At 44.5% G+C, this 16543-nt stretch overlaps 1 protein-coding gene across 1 annotated transcript in view; it reads right to left on the reverse strand.

Annotated features, from left to right (window-relative positions):
* The window catches only part of LOC119396534 (alcohol dehydrogenase class-3), a 47929-nt gene that overhangs the window by 20160 nt on the left and 11226 nt on the right, over positions 1–16543 (reverse strand). The window contains exons 2-5 of the mRNA XM_037663793.2: positions 14404–14505; positions 11313–11454; positions 1012–1099; positions 164–296 (exon numbers count right to left, since the gene is read on the reverse strand). Coding sequence (XP_037519721.1) covers positions 164–296; positions 1012–1099; positions 11313–11454; positions 14404–14505 — 465 coding nt within the window. The remainder of the gene's footprint in view (positions 1–163; positions 297–1011; positions 1100–11312; positions 11455–14403; positions 14506–16543) is intronic.

The following is a 16543-nucleotide window of genomic DNA, read 5'->3' on the forward strand; positions in this document are numbered from 1 at the left end:
TTTTGTCTTTCATTTCAATGCAAAAAAAAAAAAGAGGCAACTGCAAGTTATGAACGAAAATACGGTGTTCCCTTTGCTATTGGCATTATACAACGTGTGGGTTACAAAGCAGTGGTGCAGCTGCATATGGAAAAAAGGATTGCACATGGCCAGAGAAACCTACCTTGCAGAGGGAGATGTCAGCCACCACAGTGTACTCAGAAAAAGTACTGGTGCCCATAAAGTGATAGATACTCTTTCCTTTGCATGTAAAGCGTGTTGTACCATCAGGCATGAGACCACGGCCCTGAGTTGTCCTGAAGAAATGGAAAAATAAAACTATAAGCAAGTGAAAGCTTCCAAGAAAATTGTTATTGGAGTATACCTCCCCCCACCTTTTGCATTAATATAATTTAGCCACTTTTTAAAAGGGTCTTGCATTAATGTTCACTGACGTCAATGACAACCAAATTTACAGGAACGACTTACTGCTAGTAATGAAGGAAAGAAGATGGCTTTTAAGGGCTCGTTTTTCTTTGTTAGACAATATTAATGAGAACTGACAGACAATAATGCCAAGGAAAGTACAGGAGATGTTATTTGTAATAATTGGGATATAAATGTGAAGAAAGTAAAGTGGACGAAAAGATAACTTGCCCACGGCAGGGACCGAACCTTCGAAGGTCGCAGGTTCGGTCCCTGCCAGAGAATGTGCGCCTTATCAGATCCACCTAACTACTCCAACACCACATGTTTACAGCAAAGTGCACTTAAAATAAATGTAACTGACACTTGCATGTTTGTTACTCACCTAACTGGAACTGACAAAACAGCATACTACACAAGTTGGCCATGATGCCAACATGATCTCACACGTACAACAGATAGCAATTCGCAAATGTTTGTACTACAGCCATGTGCAATGGCCAGGAAGTTTCATGCACTTACAAAGGCTGCCACTAAATGCTCCTCATGAGCCAAGTTTACAACAACATTTTTAAGAAGCAGGATGGCAGGCAAAGACAAACACACCTAATTTTGGAACACAAGTTCGTCTTGGGGTTCTTGCAGAACTTGCACTCTTTGCATTGGGGAATGTACAGTGGAATAACATGATCTCCTGGAAGGTGCAAGGCACAAATTTATGGTAAAATCAGTAAATAATTGAACAAGACTATAGGAAAGGTAAACATGAAACCTTTACTTACACCAGCGACCCTGTTAGGCAAGAAATGTAAACTGTGTTAGTCATTGCAAGAGTGCATAAAAATGATTAGAAAAATGATATTGTTAAATTTTCTTACTTAAATTTCTTTGAAGAGTAACGCTAGCTGTACGGATTAGTAAAGGAAGTTCAAAATGCCATACAAAAGCAAGGTATCTAGATTCTTGAGAAAAACTGCTGCCAGCAATAAGCAGTGCATTTGCCCACAAACAGTAACATTTTACAGAAATGAAATGTAATATTTTAATCCTCATTTCTATGTGAATTAACATCTAAGCAGTCATATAAATGCCAGCAAAAAAACATAGTTACTTTCTCTCAGAAATGAGCAGCCCCATCGTATCGGTCAGATGAGTCATTCTCTAAGTCAAGAGCCCATGGGAGCCCTCACATCTGAAGCAGACCATACACCCTGCACGTCAAAGCCTTGTGTCTGGCAAGCAGACCCCCTAAGAGAAGCTTTGGGGGAGAACTTTGTAATAGAAGAAAATTAGTTGAGCTGTTTCATACCGGCAGCGCTTTAAAAAGTAAGTGTGGACGGTTTTGGCACCCATGACTGTCGTCTGCCCAGTCTCCCTTCTTTGTCTAGATCTGTTTTAAAACCTTCCTCTCCAGAGCTGCACGTGAAAAGTGCATGCACTATAAACACCTATAAGCAAGTCACACGAAATCCTGCCAACCTTGCCCACTCTCTTTGGTCCCAAGCAAATGGAGCCATGTCAATCGAGGTCACAGGTTCAATATATGGCCACTATGGCTGCACTTCGGCTCATATTTAAGTGCACCAGATCCTTAGAAAGGTAAAATTCATCCACAACCCTCCACTAGAGTGTTGCTCATAACCCAGTATACACAGCTAGCTGGCCTGTTTTGCTGCAAATGCAATAAATGCTTTTAAAGTGTACATCTTGACATGCACCATTTCCTTAAATTCTCTTAAATTCTAAGCTCCCCTTACAACTGAAACTATTGCATAGCATTACCATCACTGTGTGATATCCCTGGTATCAATACAATTAGTATTTTGATGTCAAAGAATTATGACACATCTAATTGACAAGCTTTGGATTACTGAAAATAATCACAGATGCAAGTTTGCATCATCCGTGTACCTAGTTTACAGCTCCAAGGGTTGTGTTTTCCAACAGGCCAACTACCATATTTACTCACATAATGATCACACTCCTCAATATCGGCATCAAAATGCTTTTTTTTCCCCTTCCCAGACAATTTTTGCACCCTGAACTAGAGCACTGCACGGGCCGGATTTTACGGCCCGGGCCCGGCCCGGGCCTGCTTTATGAAGCCTGAGCCCAGCCCGGGCCCGTGGTTCCAAGCGCAGGCCCGGCCCGGGCCCGGGCGTACTTGACCGTACCCAGCCCGAGCCCGGCCCCGGGCGTTCATTACTAAACTAATCCAGGGCGCGCTTGTTCATGACCAGGCCCGACCTGGGCCCGCTAGAGGATATTAGTTGTTGATGATGATTATTAATGATGCCGTGCGCTTTGTAGCGGGCGATCGGACGGAAAATCCGGTGTGTACATGCATCGAAATGTTGCTTTGCCCACGGTGGTAGCTCAGCGGTTAAGCTGTTTCGCTGTTAAGTCCTAGGACGCGGGTGCGATTCTCGCGGCCACGGCGGCCACAATTAGGTGGGGGCGAAATACAAGAACACCCGTGTATATACTTATCTTTAGGTGCACGTTAGAGAACTCGAGGTGGTCGAAATTGATCTGGTGCCACTACGGCGTGCCTCGTAATCATATCGTGGTTTTGGCACGTAATACCAAGGAATATAAATGAAATGTATCGTATGTGTCAACCTCGAATAAAAGACTGAAATCTTTATGCCTCCCATGGGAACAACCGTGATCTGGCCCATTGTTAGTGCTGTTAATATATATATATATATATATATATATATATATATATATATATATATATATATATATATATATATATATGTGTGTGTGTGTGTGTGTGTGTGTGTGTGTGTGTGTGTGTGTGTGTGTGTGTCACTTCAGCTTGGCACAGTATACCTTAGACCACGGAATGCATAACATTCGCGTGTGCTCGAAGGCCCGACTTACGCCTTTTAATGAGCGGGTCCGAGTCCAGCCCGGCCCGCAGCCTCAAGCCCGGGCCTGGCCCAAGACCGTGGATTCAAGCCTGGGCCCGGCCCGGGCCCGCACTTTCAAGCCAGAGCCCAGCCCGGGCCTGCCGGAAAACAGTTCGGACGGCACGGCCCAGCCCGTGGGCCGGGCCGAGAGTTCGGGCCGGCCCGGGCCCGTGCAGTGCTCTACCCTGAACACCGTCACAGTGAGCAGCAACAGCAGTGACAATGACGCCTGTTTGTCATTTTGTGGGGTGACCATTACACCCCACACTTTGATCCTGTTTTGTGCAGTTTCACTGCGGAGCGCTATGCAAGTGATACATTGGCCCTTGAAGGCTATCGGGTATGCATTCAAAGACTGCAACTGCACTCTTTGTGCAGCATGTTGCACAAAGAGGTGCAGGAACGAGTACCAGTGCATTGTCTACAGTCTAGAACCCATGATGATGATATGTGGTGTTTAATGGCGCAAGGGCCAATTGATGGCCAAAGAGCGCCAGTTCATGAGACAAGGATGTGAACAATGGTTGCGGTAAGTAGCTGTATAGGGGCCTTAAAATTCCTCGCGCTAAAGGCGGGTAAAACATATATATATATATATTAAAATCATGAGAGTGACGTGAAATATGTGCAGTGGAATTAATGACAAGTGGTCGCAAGAATAAAACTATGAAGATATGACATCAGCACCACTGCCTCGTCAATGCCCTTGAGTCCAAGGGCCGCGAGGCAAGTGCTATCTTTAACGTATTCACCGCAGCAGCGACCTCTGTTTAGAGGCCGTGCTACGGATCACCTTGATATATGACATGAAAACTCTGTACATCGTTTAAAAATGCAGACAATGACTGGTATGTAAAAAGCGGGTCCCTACCGATGAACATTGAAGGATGAAGTGGAAATTGCTGTTGGTAGGGAAATGAAAAGTGCTTTTTTCTGATAGCGTCGAGTTCCTTGCACTGGATAAGGATGTGAAGGACAGTGAGTGGCTGGCCACATCTATCACACAAAGGTGGCTCGCCACCGGACAGAAGGTGTGTGTGTGTACTGTATGTGTGACCAATCCTAAGTCTGCAGAGTGTAACTTCTGTGTGGCGTGATTTCGATACTGGCGGCCAATTACCCAGATGCGGTTTGACAACGTGTAGCTTATTTCGTGTATGCGTATCCCATGTGGTCTGCCAAAAGGCTCTGAGCTTTCTTTTCAGGAAGTGTTTTAGGTCTAATGGGGGAATAGCTAAGGATGTATTGTGACTGTTTTCGTGGGCAGATGCTGCTAGCTGGTCCGCTAACACGTTGCCTTGAATCTCGCGGTGCCCTGGCACCCAGCACACTACGACATGTTGTTCAAGTGCGTAGATCGTGCTTAAAAGAGAATACAGCGAGACAAAGATGGGGTTTTTGTGTCTTTTCAGAGTTTTTAAAGCTTTTACCACGCTTAGAGAATCTGTGTAAATAACTGCCTTTTGTAGTTTTAATTGATGAATGTGTTTAACGGCCGCAAGTATCGCGTAAGCTTCTGCCGTGAAGATACTTGATTCAGGGTGTAGAATACCGGAATCCGTAAAGGATGGCCCAACGGCTGCGTAAGACACAGAAGTATCGGACTTTGAGGCGTCTGTAAAGAATTCTGCACAAGTGTATTTGTGTTGTAGTTCAAGGAAGTGGGTACGGATATGTGCAATAGGCGCGTGTTTCGTTACTTCCATGAAGGAAAGATCGCAGTCTATAAGCTGCCACCGCCACGGCGGTAGTTGTGCAGCGGGAGCCAATAGACAGTGTTCGAGAAGTGGCACACCCGTTTCTACAGCTAGGCCCCTCACACGAAGTGAGTAGGGCTGTCTCATCGAAGGTCGGTTGTGAAAAAGTTCAGAACTGGACAATTCATTAATTGCAGTGTGTGAGGGGTGTTCATTGTTTGCGTTCACCTTGAGGAAATATACAAAAGATAGGTAAGATCTCTGGAGGTGTAACGACCACTCATTCGATTCAACGTAAAGGCTTTCCACGGGGCTGGTGCGAAAAGCACCCGTAGAAAGACGAATGCCCAAATGGTGGACTGGGTCAAGCATCTTCAAGGCACTTGGTGTCGCAGAGTGATAGATTATCGCCCCGTAATCTAGGCGCGTGCGTACAAGGCTTTTATAAATGTTCATCAGGCACTTCCTGTCACTACCCCACATAGTGCGTGACAACACTTTTAGAATATTCATAGTTTTAAAGCACTTGTTTTTTATGTACTTAATGTGCGGTATGAACGTAAGTTTTGTGTCTAGAATTAGCCCTAGGAACTTGTGTTCTGTTTTTACCAACAGACGCTGACCATGTAGGTCAACGTCTGCATCGGGATGAAAGCCTCGTTTCCTGGAGAATAGGACGCAAGTGCTTTTTTGTGCATTCAGTCTAAACCCATTCTCGTCTGCCCATTTAGAGACCTTGTTCAAGCCCAGCTGGACCTGCCGCTCACACATTGAAAGGTTGCACGATTTATAACCGATCTGCACGTCGTCCACATATGTGCAATAAAACATGTTCCGTGGAATGTACAGACGTAGCGAATTCATTTTTATAATAAAAAGTGTGCAACTCAGGACACCACCTTGAGGCACTCCAGTTTCCTGGACAAATATTCTGGACAAGACATTACCCACTCGAACACGGAACGTGCGATTGGACAAATAGCTTTCGATTATGGTCAGCATCTTTCCTCGGACACCTAAGTGTGAGAGGTCTCGCAGTATGCCAAAGCGCCATGTGGTGTCGTAAGCCTTTTCCACATCGAGGAACACCGAAAGAAAGAATTGCTTGTGGGCAAAAGCGTCACGAATTTGTGCCTCGATACGGATAAGGTGGTCAGAGGTTGATCTACCCTCTCGAAAACCGCACTGGTATGGGTCAAGTGATTTGTTTGCTTCGAGGAAATGTATAAGTCGGCGGTTTATCATCTTTTCAAAAAGTTTACACAGGCAGCTTGTTAGTGCAATGGGCCTGTAGCTCGTAACGGAGGATGGGTCCTTGCCCTGTTTTAGAATTGGAATAATAATGGCTTCCTTCCAGGCCGAGGGGATCTCGCCGGAAAACCAAACAGCATTATACAGGGAAAGGAGGGTTTTTTGTGTTTCAGATGGCAGGTGTTTCAGCATTTCGTATACAACACGGTCGGAGCCTGGGGCGGAATTATTGCAGCAGTTAAGCGATGCTTGTAGCTCAGCAATGCAGAAAGGTTCATTGTATGCTTCGTGTTTTGTAGACTTGCGCTCTAGTTTCTGTTTTTCGATTCTTGTTTTGTATCTTTGGAAAGCTTCACTATAGTGCGACGAGCTCGACACCTGTTCGAAGTGTGAACCTAGGAAGTTCGCCTGGTCTTCCAAGCTGTCGCCTTGTGTGTTTACTAGAGGAAGTGAATGTGCTTGTCTGCCTGCTACCCTGCTAACCATGTTCCAGACTTTGGCCTCCTGTGTATATGAATTAATGCCCGATAAAAACTTCTGCCAACTTTCCCTTCTTGCCTGTCGGCGCGTTCTCCTGCCTTGGGACTTTATATTCTTAAAACTGTCCAGATTCTCGGCTGTGGGAGATTCCCGAAGCAGCCTCCATGCTTTATTTTGCTTTTTGCGCGCATTTCTACACTCAGTGTTCCACCACGGCACACGTCTTTTCGCGGGCAGTCCAGATGTTTGTGGGATGCACTTATTTGCTACATCAATCAAAAAAGCAGTAAAGTATTCTACAGCTTCATCCACGCTTAAAGCACACATGTCGGTCCAACTTAAGAGAGCCATTTTATGAAACTGTTCCCAATCTGCTTTGTCGATTTGCCATTTGGGAACCTGTGGAGGACATTCATTCGCTATCGGTGTGCTCAGAACTATTGGAAAGTGGTCGCTTCCATAAGGGTTATTAACGACTTTCCATTTGAGTAGAGGTACAAGTGATGGAGATGTGATGCTGAGGTCTATAGACGAGTACGTATTGTTGGCAAGGCTATAATATGTTGGCTCTTTTTGATTCAAGAGACATGCGCCGGAAGAGAAGAGGAACTGTTCAATTAGACGACCTCGAGCATCGCACCGAGAGTCACCCCATAGACCACTATGTGCATTAAAGTCCCCAAGGACCAGATACGGTTCCGGAAGTTCATCCATTAAGGACTGGAATTCATGTTTATTCAGTGGGTGATGCGGAGGTATATAAAGAGAGCAAATGGTGACGAGTTTGTTCAGAAGAACCACTCGAACAGCCACTGCCTCAAGGGACGTTTGGAGTGGTAAGTGTGTGCACGCTACTCCTGGATTAACGATCACTGCTACACCACCGGATGACGCGATGGCATCATCTCGGTCCTTTCGGAAAATAATGTAACTGCGTAGAAAGTTAGTGTATTTGGATTTTAAGTGTGTTTCTTGTACACACAGCACTTTTGGTGTATGTTTGTGTAAAATTTCTTGGATATCGTCGAGGTTTCTCAGCAGTCCTCTGACGTTCCATTGTATAATTTGGGTTTCCATATTGGAAGCAAAGTGGTGCTGTGTGTACGAAAAGAAGTGGCTGTGGTTTCAGTGGCAAGTTGGAGCTCAAGTAACAGGACCGTTCTCGGGCCCCGTTATCGGCTTTTTCGTTTTCTTTGCGCACTCCAAGGAGCTACGCCGTTCTTTCGGTACCAGGGGTACCGGAGTTGTGTCCATTGCCTCGTTTGAGACACTGGACGCCCGCGTGTGCGAGCTGGTTGTTCGTTTTTCCGACCTCGCCTGGCGAGGCGTGGTCGTTTGACCCGACGACCCTGGAGTCGCCTGGATCAGTGGCTTGGTAGGTGGAGCACTCTTGACTGCTGCCACCACGGGGGCGGGTGGCCGTCGCCCCAGCACACTGTGCGTGGCATGGGCGACTGCCTGTGGCCGTTGTAGTGCTGCCCCCTGTTGCACTACATCGGCAAATGATGGTTTGTGAGGAAAAGCTCGTGAAACACGTTGTCGCGCTTCCCGGAAGCTTATATTCTCTGTCACCTTGATTGTGAGGACTTCTTTTTCTCTCTTCCACGCTGCGCATGTTCTGGAGTATGCGGGATGGGCGCCATCGCAGTTCGCACAATGGGCCTCCGATTCAGTCTTGCAGTCATCGGTTGAGTGTCCTGTAGTGGCGCACTTTGCGCAAGTGAGCTGCCCTCGGCAGCTTTGGGACGCGTGGCCAAATCTCTGGCACTTAAAACAGCGCCGGGGATTTGGGATATATGCTCTCACACGTAGTTTTAGATAGCCTGTCGCGACTGTTTCCGGGAGTGTACTCGAGCCAAATGTGAGAATTAGATGTCTGGTAGGAAGTTCCTTGTCGTTGCGCCTGATTTTGATACGCTGCACATGTAAAACATTTTCATTTTTCCACCCATCAAGCAGTTCTTCGTCTGTGAGATCCACGAGGTCGTCGTCTGAGACTACACCTTTCACTGTGTTCATGGTTCGATGCGGTGTAACGGATATGGGCCAATCCCCAAACACTATTAGGTTGTTGAGTTTCTGGCACTGTGATCTGTCCTTAACTTCGATTAATAGATCCCCGCTTGCCATTTTTGTGGCTTTGTAACCACTGCCAATGGCGTCAGTTAGGCATCTGGAGACCAAGAACGGTGAGATGTTGGTGGCTTTCTTTTCGGTGCTTTCGCAGTGAATGACGTGGTATTTGGGGAAGTTGTCTTTCTTTTCCACGAGGGAATCTCGGCTTACATCGGTGCGCCACCTTTTCGGGGGGCGATCAATGGAGAAAGGGTTTGGTGATCCCATGAGAAGAGGTTGTTGTTCGGCAGCCATGCCAGCCGCCCACCATCGAGCCCAACGAGGGGACGCAGCGAGACATGGAAGGAAACGCGGACGTCAGCTGTACATGGCCACTATAACCAAATATGGTTTACCCTAGGTTGGATAACCACACAAGGTTAACCCTTGCCGCCAGGAAAAGTGAAATAAAGGAAGAGAGGAGTAGACAGGAAAGATCAAAATAAGAGAGAAAGACGAAGACGTGAGTAGAGAGAGAGAGATAGGAAAAGGCGACTGCCGATTTCCCCTGGGTGGGTCAGCCCAGGGGTGCCGTCTACGTGAAGCCGGGGCCAAAGGGGTGTGTTGCCTCTGCCGGGGGGCCTTAAAGGTCCAATCACCCGGCGTCGGCTCAACCCCCAGGATCCCCTTTTCCCCGGACACGGCAAAGCCACGCACGGCTAGGCGTGGGAGGGGTCGGAACCCCCCGTTAGCTCGGGTCCGTGGTGTCGCTACACACCAAACGCCTGCTTGCGCAGACGCCCCTGCGGGGAGTCTAGAACCCACCCAACGTCTGCATTGTCATGCATAATGTCTGCATGACTCAACAACATAAGGCTCTGCTTTTCTGACGCTAAATTGTGCAGCTTGTGTATTGCTAAAAAGTGGTACAGTACTGCACGACATGTTCCATTTTTTTCAGTCCATAGCAATCACCAGTTTGACAGATCTTTGTGTTAAGCACCATATGACCAAATAACGAAGGTTGCTCTTTGTTTCCCATACATGATTTCACTTACCAACATTTTAAACTGAGCAATGATTCGTCACTGTTTATGACCATGAAGTGATCAAATAGAGCAACAGCAGATTAGCAAAGTTGTCCTAGAGGCAAGCACTCTGCCAGCAACGCCAGTGCATAAGTTGCCATAGCAACCGCCAATCATAGGTCCACATACATCACTAATTTTGTCAGAGCCACATCTACTACATTTCTTTCTCCTGCTTTTATGTGCAGCCATTGTATGCTAGGAGGGTGGGAAGAAAAAAATGAAACTAAACTTTCAAACACTACCAAGATGATCATGCACGGCAGTGGAAGAGACGAGATTATGGTGCACGACACAACAAAGAAACAGCGCACGCTAGTGTGGTGCACACTCATATTACAGGCATGTATGAATTGGAATGGGTGAATGGTCACGTCGTGGGATACACTGATGCCCGCGAGGAGTAGGAGGAGTGGACGAAGTGGAAGAGAAAGCATGCGACATGTTGTCCATGTGTGCCGTCCAACTGCTATGTTGCAGTGAAGCACACCTCTGCAGGCGTTCACTTCAGCAGTCTGCAAGGTGTACTGTGGACTGGTTTTTACACCCGCAACAATCAGGCTAGGGCACTAACTCAACACTACTGTGCGGCATTGTCTCGCAACTATGAAAGGCTGTCATTTCACCGGGTTTGTGGTGAAATCAGAATCAGTATTGCCAAGCTATTACTTCACTGGGTTTGTGGTGAAATCTGGCTGGTTCAGGCCATCACTTTGAATTATCTGGCCTAATTTGCATAAGAAAATATGGGAGAACAATGCCTTTTTAAAGTATGCAAGAAGTCGAATTAATCGAGTTAGAATTATTGATATTTCACTGTAATTGGTCAGTGCTGAACAATGACTTCATAAGTGATGATCGCTTTAACTGTTGTTGCCATGTTGCCTAATGCAAGACTCTCCTTATGTTCGTTACAACTGAATGCTAAATACCAAAAATAACGTGCACTCTCAAAAACTGCCATGTCTCTTACACCTGGATGTGTGAAGAGTTAACCATGATATGCTCTTGGTAAATCCATGCGTTTGCTCATTTGCACCGTATTAAATTCTGTACTCTGTTCACACTCCCATATTCCTGTTACGTCACATGAGTCAATAATGTAGAAACAGAGCAACTTTGTGCCTCAGAACAAGAAAATATGACCATAGAGTATGAAACAACATATAGAATGTCAAACGATTAGAAGTCAGCTGCGAAACACGGAGTTAGATGAACAGTGTAACCTATGATGGTACTTGGAAGAACATAACACACAAGATACATAAGAAAGGAGAACTAGACAAGATGAGTGCTCACTTCAAACCGTTTTGTAAGCTGGAGTTTGAATGGTGCTTCGAACTGGCTGGGAGACAAACTTGCCCAAATATCTGTTCTTCTAAACCTATGTGCAACCTAAGAGTGATTTGCTAACGTACCTGGCTTGAAGCCCTTGACATTGGGCCCAACACTCTCAACAATGCCACCACCTTCGTGGCCTAAAATGCAAGGAAATGCACCTTCAGGATCCAAGCCTCCAAGAGTGTAAGCATCTGTGTGGCAGACACCCGTGTGCAGAACCTGGAAAAGCAAGACTGAAAAAGGTCATTCACAGAAAAATTTTCAGTAGAAGTAAGTCATTGCATTTACAGAGAAGCACAAAAAGAGAGAGAGAGAGAGAGAGAAAAAGAGTTGATGTCTACTTCTCAGTGGACAACCAACTGTCCAAAAGTCATAGAAATAGATGCAGGATGACAAAACAGAGAATGGCAAAAGTAGAAATAAAAGATTAAGTGAATACGAAAGGACATAAATATAGATGCTGAAAAAGTACATCAATGAGAGACTTAAGTCCTTCTGTAGATAAGAAAGCTGGCAAAGGGGCCTTGCAACACCTTTCTAAATCATAGAATGAACTCACTACTGTAAGGTCATTCTATTGCCTCACAAATCTTTCTGCAAAATTTTTTTTTAATCCGACAAATCCAAGAGGAGTTAAAGGTAATTATTTCAGGCTCTTAGTACTTGCTCTGTTCTTTTATCCCGACCAGTGAGCACTGGAAGCTACCTGGTTTCTACTTCCAGCCACTTAATCCACTTTGTCTACATCATCAGACTCTTTAATCCATTTCTGGTTTCCACTTCACTTCCAGTTATGGGTTACCTAACGAAGGCCTCCAACAAGTTTGGTCACAAATGATCATTTACATCATGTTCAACAGACACTATAACAGAAAGTGTGAAAGAGGCCCTCCAGGAACACATGTCGCATTGTGTGCATCTGAGTGCTGGGTGAAAGACAATGGTGCAAAGTAACTTTGCTGTATGTAGATTCCAACAGCATGCGTTGAATCTGCTGCAATTATTTCCTCGAATGTGCTAGGCCACTACTTCTGGTTCAGATTAGTGTGGCAACAAATTTGCTGGCCATGGTATCTACACAACTACAGTTTACTGCTACTACACTATATACATGATGCAGGAAACGAAAAGACACGCAATTATCATGCTTAAGCGCAAGCTTGCACGTTGCCATTTGACCAATCTATGAGAGTACCTGGTGTGAACTGGCTTCTTCCTGCACCAGAAACACTGGTGGATAGTAGTTAAATCCACATTGCACATTTCAAAGCACTTTCAATTACCTAAACATGAAGATATGTCTGCCAAAGCGTCTAGCTCGCAAGGTTCATAAAAGAGAGCTGGAGTGTGCTGGCAAGTGTACTGGTCATTTTGGAGGCAACGACATGTGTTGGTAATTGTCGTCATAACAGTCTCAATACAAGACAAGAGACCGAATCAGGCACTTAGTGTTTGAGAGAGCACTAGGTACTGCCTCACATGAATACAGGATAAAACAAAACATTAAGCAGACGATGGCCGATTTAGACTAGTAGTACAATGATGACATACTTTTCTGTTGCTTTTGTTGTTTTGGAGAAATATATAAAACTTCCTCAAGAAGTAAAAACAAACCATAGAAGTATTCCTGAGAATGTTTCACAATCACAAAATCAGCAAAGACCTGTTGGGCCTGCTTGCTGCATAGCTTGTGACGACATTCCAAAAGAGAGAGGAAGTGATTTCCACCTGTTTTTGACACGAAATTGTATCTTCCATGGCGCATGCAGTGCAATTATATCTGGCTCACATTTTCACCGGAGCTTTGACTACAGACTGGCAAAATTTTCTGACTATGTACAGAAGGCACTGCAGGGCCCTTTTAAGGCTCAGTTTAGCCTCTTCCATGCCACATTGTTATACCGAATTGACCAAAAATGGCCACAGTGTGTTACTGTGGGTCCATTTGGCCAACATCTTTAAACTCCTCCACGCAAATGAGCTTTCTCGTGCTTTTGCTCCCCAACGGGATGTGAGCTGTACCAAGATCAAACCAGCTTGTCCATAATAGTGCAAGAAAAGGTAACGTACTGTTGAAGACGCAAAGCTCATTCCATGGCCATTTTTACTAAAAATATTTTATGTTCATGACATGAAAAAGGTTGAAGGCTCGGAACAGCACAAGCAAAAAGGACAGAGGTCAGTTCTAGCGTGTTTTTCAACCTGTCTGTGCGATATGCACTGACATTAATCATTAAAATGAACTAATTTTGCAAGCAGCAATGACGGAAAACAAATGCTGAAGACATTAGCAGATCTTGTCACTTTCTCCCTCCTCTAAACAGAAAATTTACATGAGCAACTCTAACAAACTCTACAATATCAAGTAATTACTATTAAAAAATGTAACTTTTGCTAAATTGTTTATGAGTAGCAAATCATTTATGCTACTGAACCAATCTTAGCAAAGCTGCAGGGGTGGTGTCAATTTTCTTATTAGCTGAGCCTTGATGAGGAAACACATTCCATTAACAGAAGACTCAGCTGTGAAGACCTCTGCCAAACTTTGCAGCGCACAATGCATAGAGTTCACTAGCAGAGCACCAAGTTGACTTCTATCTAAATACCACCAGTTCAAATAGATGCAGTGGGCCAGCCAGCAGCTATCACAGACATCGGGCAGATTCCCATAGAGAGCTGCTATTTACAGTGTCAAAAAAAAAAAAAAAAACAGGCAAGAAGTCTGTACCAGTGCGTTCCTTCCAACTGTTGTGTAACAGGCTGTAGTAGTTGAAGACCCATGTTTTAAAGGGATGAAATGCAACACAACAGCATCAGTGGTGACACTCCACTCCCTTGGGAAGGAGGGCACTGAGCACAGGTGGGAATGGTAAACAGAGCACTTGTAATAATCTCAGCTTGTACTAGGTATTTATAAAAATTATCACGTTAATATATTTGGAAGAGGCACGACACTTATCCCAAAGCATTTTTTAGACTTAAAAACAGTGCCCCACTAAATAGCCCTTCAGCAGGTGACAGACACCTAGAAGTAAGCATGTATGATGTAAATCCCAGAACATAAGACTCCGTTTCTCAATCTCCTGGATCTTGCACCATTTCTTGCAAAATGAAAGGGAGACACGAAATGTAGAACACAAAATGCAGACACAAAATGACAAAAAGTACCTTGATGCGGACTTCTCTCTCCTTTGGCACGGCGACTTCAACAGTCTCGATTGTAAGTGGCTTTGAAGGTTCCCAGGCAACTGCAGCCTTGCACTGAATGGGCTGCAGAAAAAAAAGGATTGATGATGCAATAAAAGAAATTAAAAAGCTAATTTATTGCAGATTTGGCAAGTGGGAACATCCTGTTCGTACATGGGTTGTATTTTGTGGCAATCCTTTCCATTTTCGAACACTTTTGCCTTTCATGAGTGGCTAGAACGTGGCTCGGATGATGTCGCATCTCACGCTGCAAGGTCAATTCAAGCAGGAAAATGATATAGCAATATTTGACCAAATAATGAAAGGCTAAATTGGATAGACAATTATGAGTTGACACAATGAGCATATTTTGTAGATATAATAGCCAAAGTTTCTAACAATGAGACATCTCATGGAGTCGTAGAGCAAGCACAAAAGACACAAGATACACTCACACAGTTGCTAAACTGTTCAGGCAAGCTAAAATCCATGTCGACAAACATTCCAATAAGAAAAGAAACCTTAAATAGTTTACATCCTCATAAGTTTTTTAAAAAGTTATAAAAGCAGTAATATATTATTATGCTTAAGAGTTCAATAGTGCAGGTCAGTGACGAAGACAAGTAGCCAGTTGTGTGGAAAAGACAAGAATTTGAAGCTAGTGTGGGCCGCTGCCTTTTGGCCATGTGTAAATACACTTGTATACAACCTCGTGTCAGCATCTTTTAGCATAACAAAATATTGGAGGTCTCAATTCCCTGTCCACATCACAGAGCTTTGCAGAGGACACTACTTTGAAGCCCCATCATGGCTCCATTCGCTTTTTAATGTGAAACCTAATGTACCATGAAGCAGAAAATCTGCTGAGCATATGGCATCACTCCAATGTCAACATCCAATGGCAAAAGAAACCCACATGATGATGTCACGTTTCAATGTCAATGAAAACCAACCTGGCCCATTGCCAAAATTGACTAGGCCCGATTCGAGCACATTACCAAGTGATCATATCATGTAACATATTTATAGGCACTATAAAAACAGTACTAAACATCTTTTAACACTGAATTCACACTCATATACTGAAAGACTTAATATTTAAAGGGGCCCTGCAACACTTTTTAAAGTAATCATTGAATGAGCTCAGGAATCCATTGCCGCAAAAATTTTTGGAATCCATCAAGTACGAGCGGAGTTACAGGGATTTGCCACACGCATCAAGCATGCAACCTTTTATCCCAACCAGCATGCTGAAAGCTTCACAGGGGGAGGGGGATGACAAATGGCCTACGTCTGTAGGTCAGCGCACATTATGACCTTGAGCACTGTTTTTTTTTTGTTCTTCCTTTAAACGAGTTTCCTCCCTTTTGGCATAATCACAAGTGCAGTGGTGTAATTCTAGCACTATAGAGTGCCGTGCGAGTATCTGGCGGCCGCAGGAACTATGCAGCACACGAATGTGCAAATCACCCAATGACAGTGTTTTTCCTTAATATTTAAATACGAGCGTGCATGTTATGCACTCGTATTTTAAATATTATGAATCACCATCTCGTCCAATCAGCCATTTTAACAAGTGTTTTTCCACCTATGACATTGTCGGGCCAGTCCATCACTGAATTTGCCAAGAGAAAAGAGCGATTTCTAGCTGTCTTTCAAACATAACTTTAAATTCCTTGCTGTGTGCAAATCTATGAAAGTACAGGTGGTAGAAATAATTCTGGTCGAAATTAGTGACCCACAACGGTCTGCCTCATAATCGTATCATGGTTTTGACATAATGATTATTCATGCATATACTATTACTTGTTGCAATTTCTTTCCTCTGCCACTGCAAAGCAGCGTCAGTCAGATGACAAGAGGACCTCAAGAGCTCAACTAGCACTGACATAGTAAGAACTTGTTAAAAGGGCCCTGCAACACTTTTTGAACATGGTCAGAAAACGCTGCCGATCGGTAGTGAAGGCTCCCGAGAACACGCGAACCAAACATTACATTATAGCACAGCACACGGCCTGGAATTTACAATTCTCAAAGTCAGCTAGAAATCGCTCCCCCTTCTCTCTACAAATGATGCCATATACCCAAATTACTGTGCCATATACCCAAAGTCACCGGCATT

Source organism: Rhipicephalus sanguineus, chromosome 1 (genome assembly GCF_013339695.2).
Source record: "Rhipicephalus sanguineus isolate Rsan-2018 chromosome 1, BIME_Rsan_1.4, whole genome shotgun sequence".
Taxonomy (NCBI): domain Eukaryota; kingdom Metazoa; phylum Arthropoda; class Arachnida; order Ixodida; family Ixodidae; genus Rhipicephalus; species Rhipicephalus sanguineus.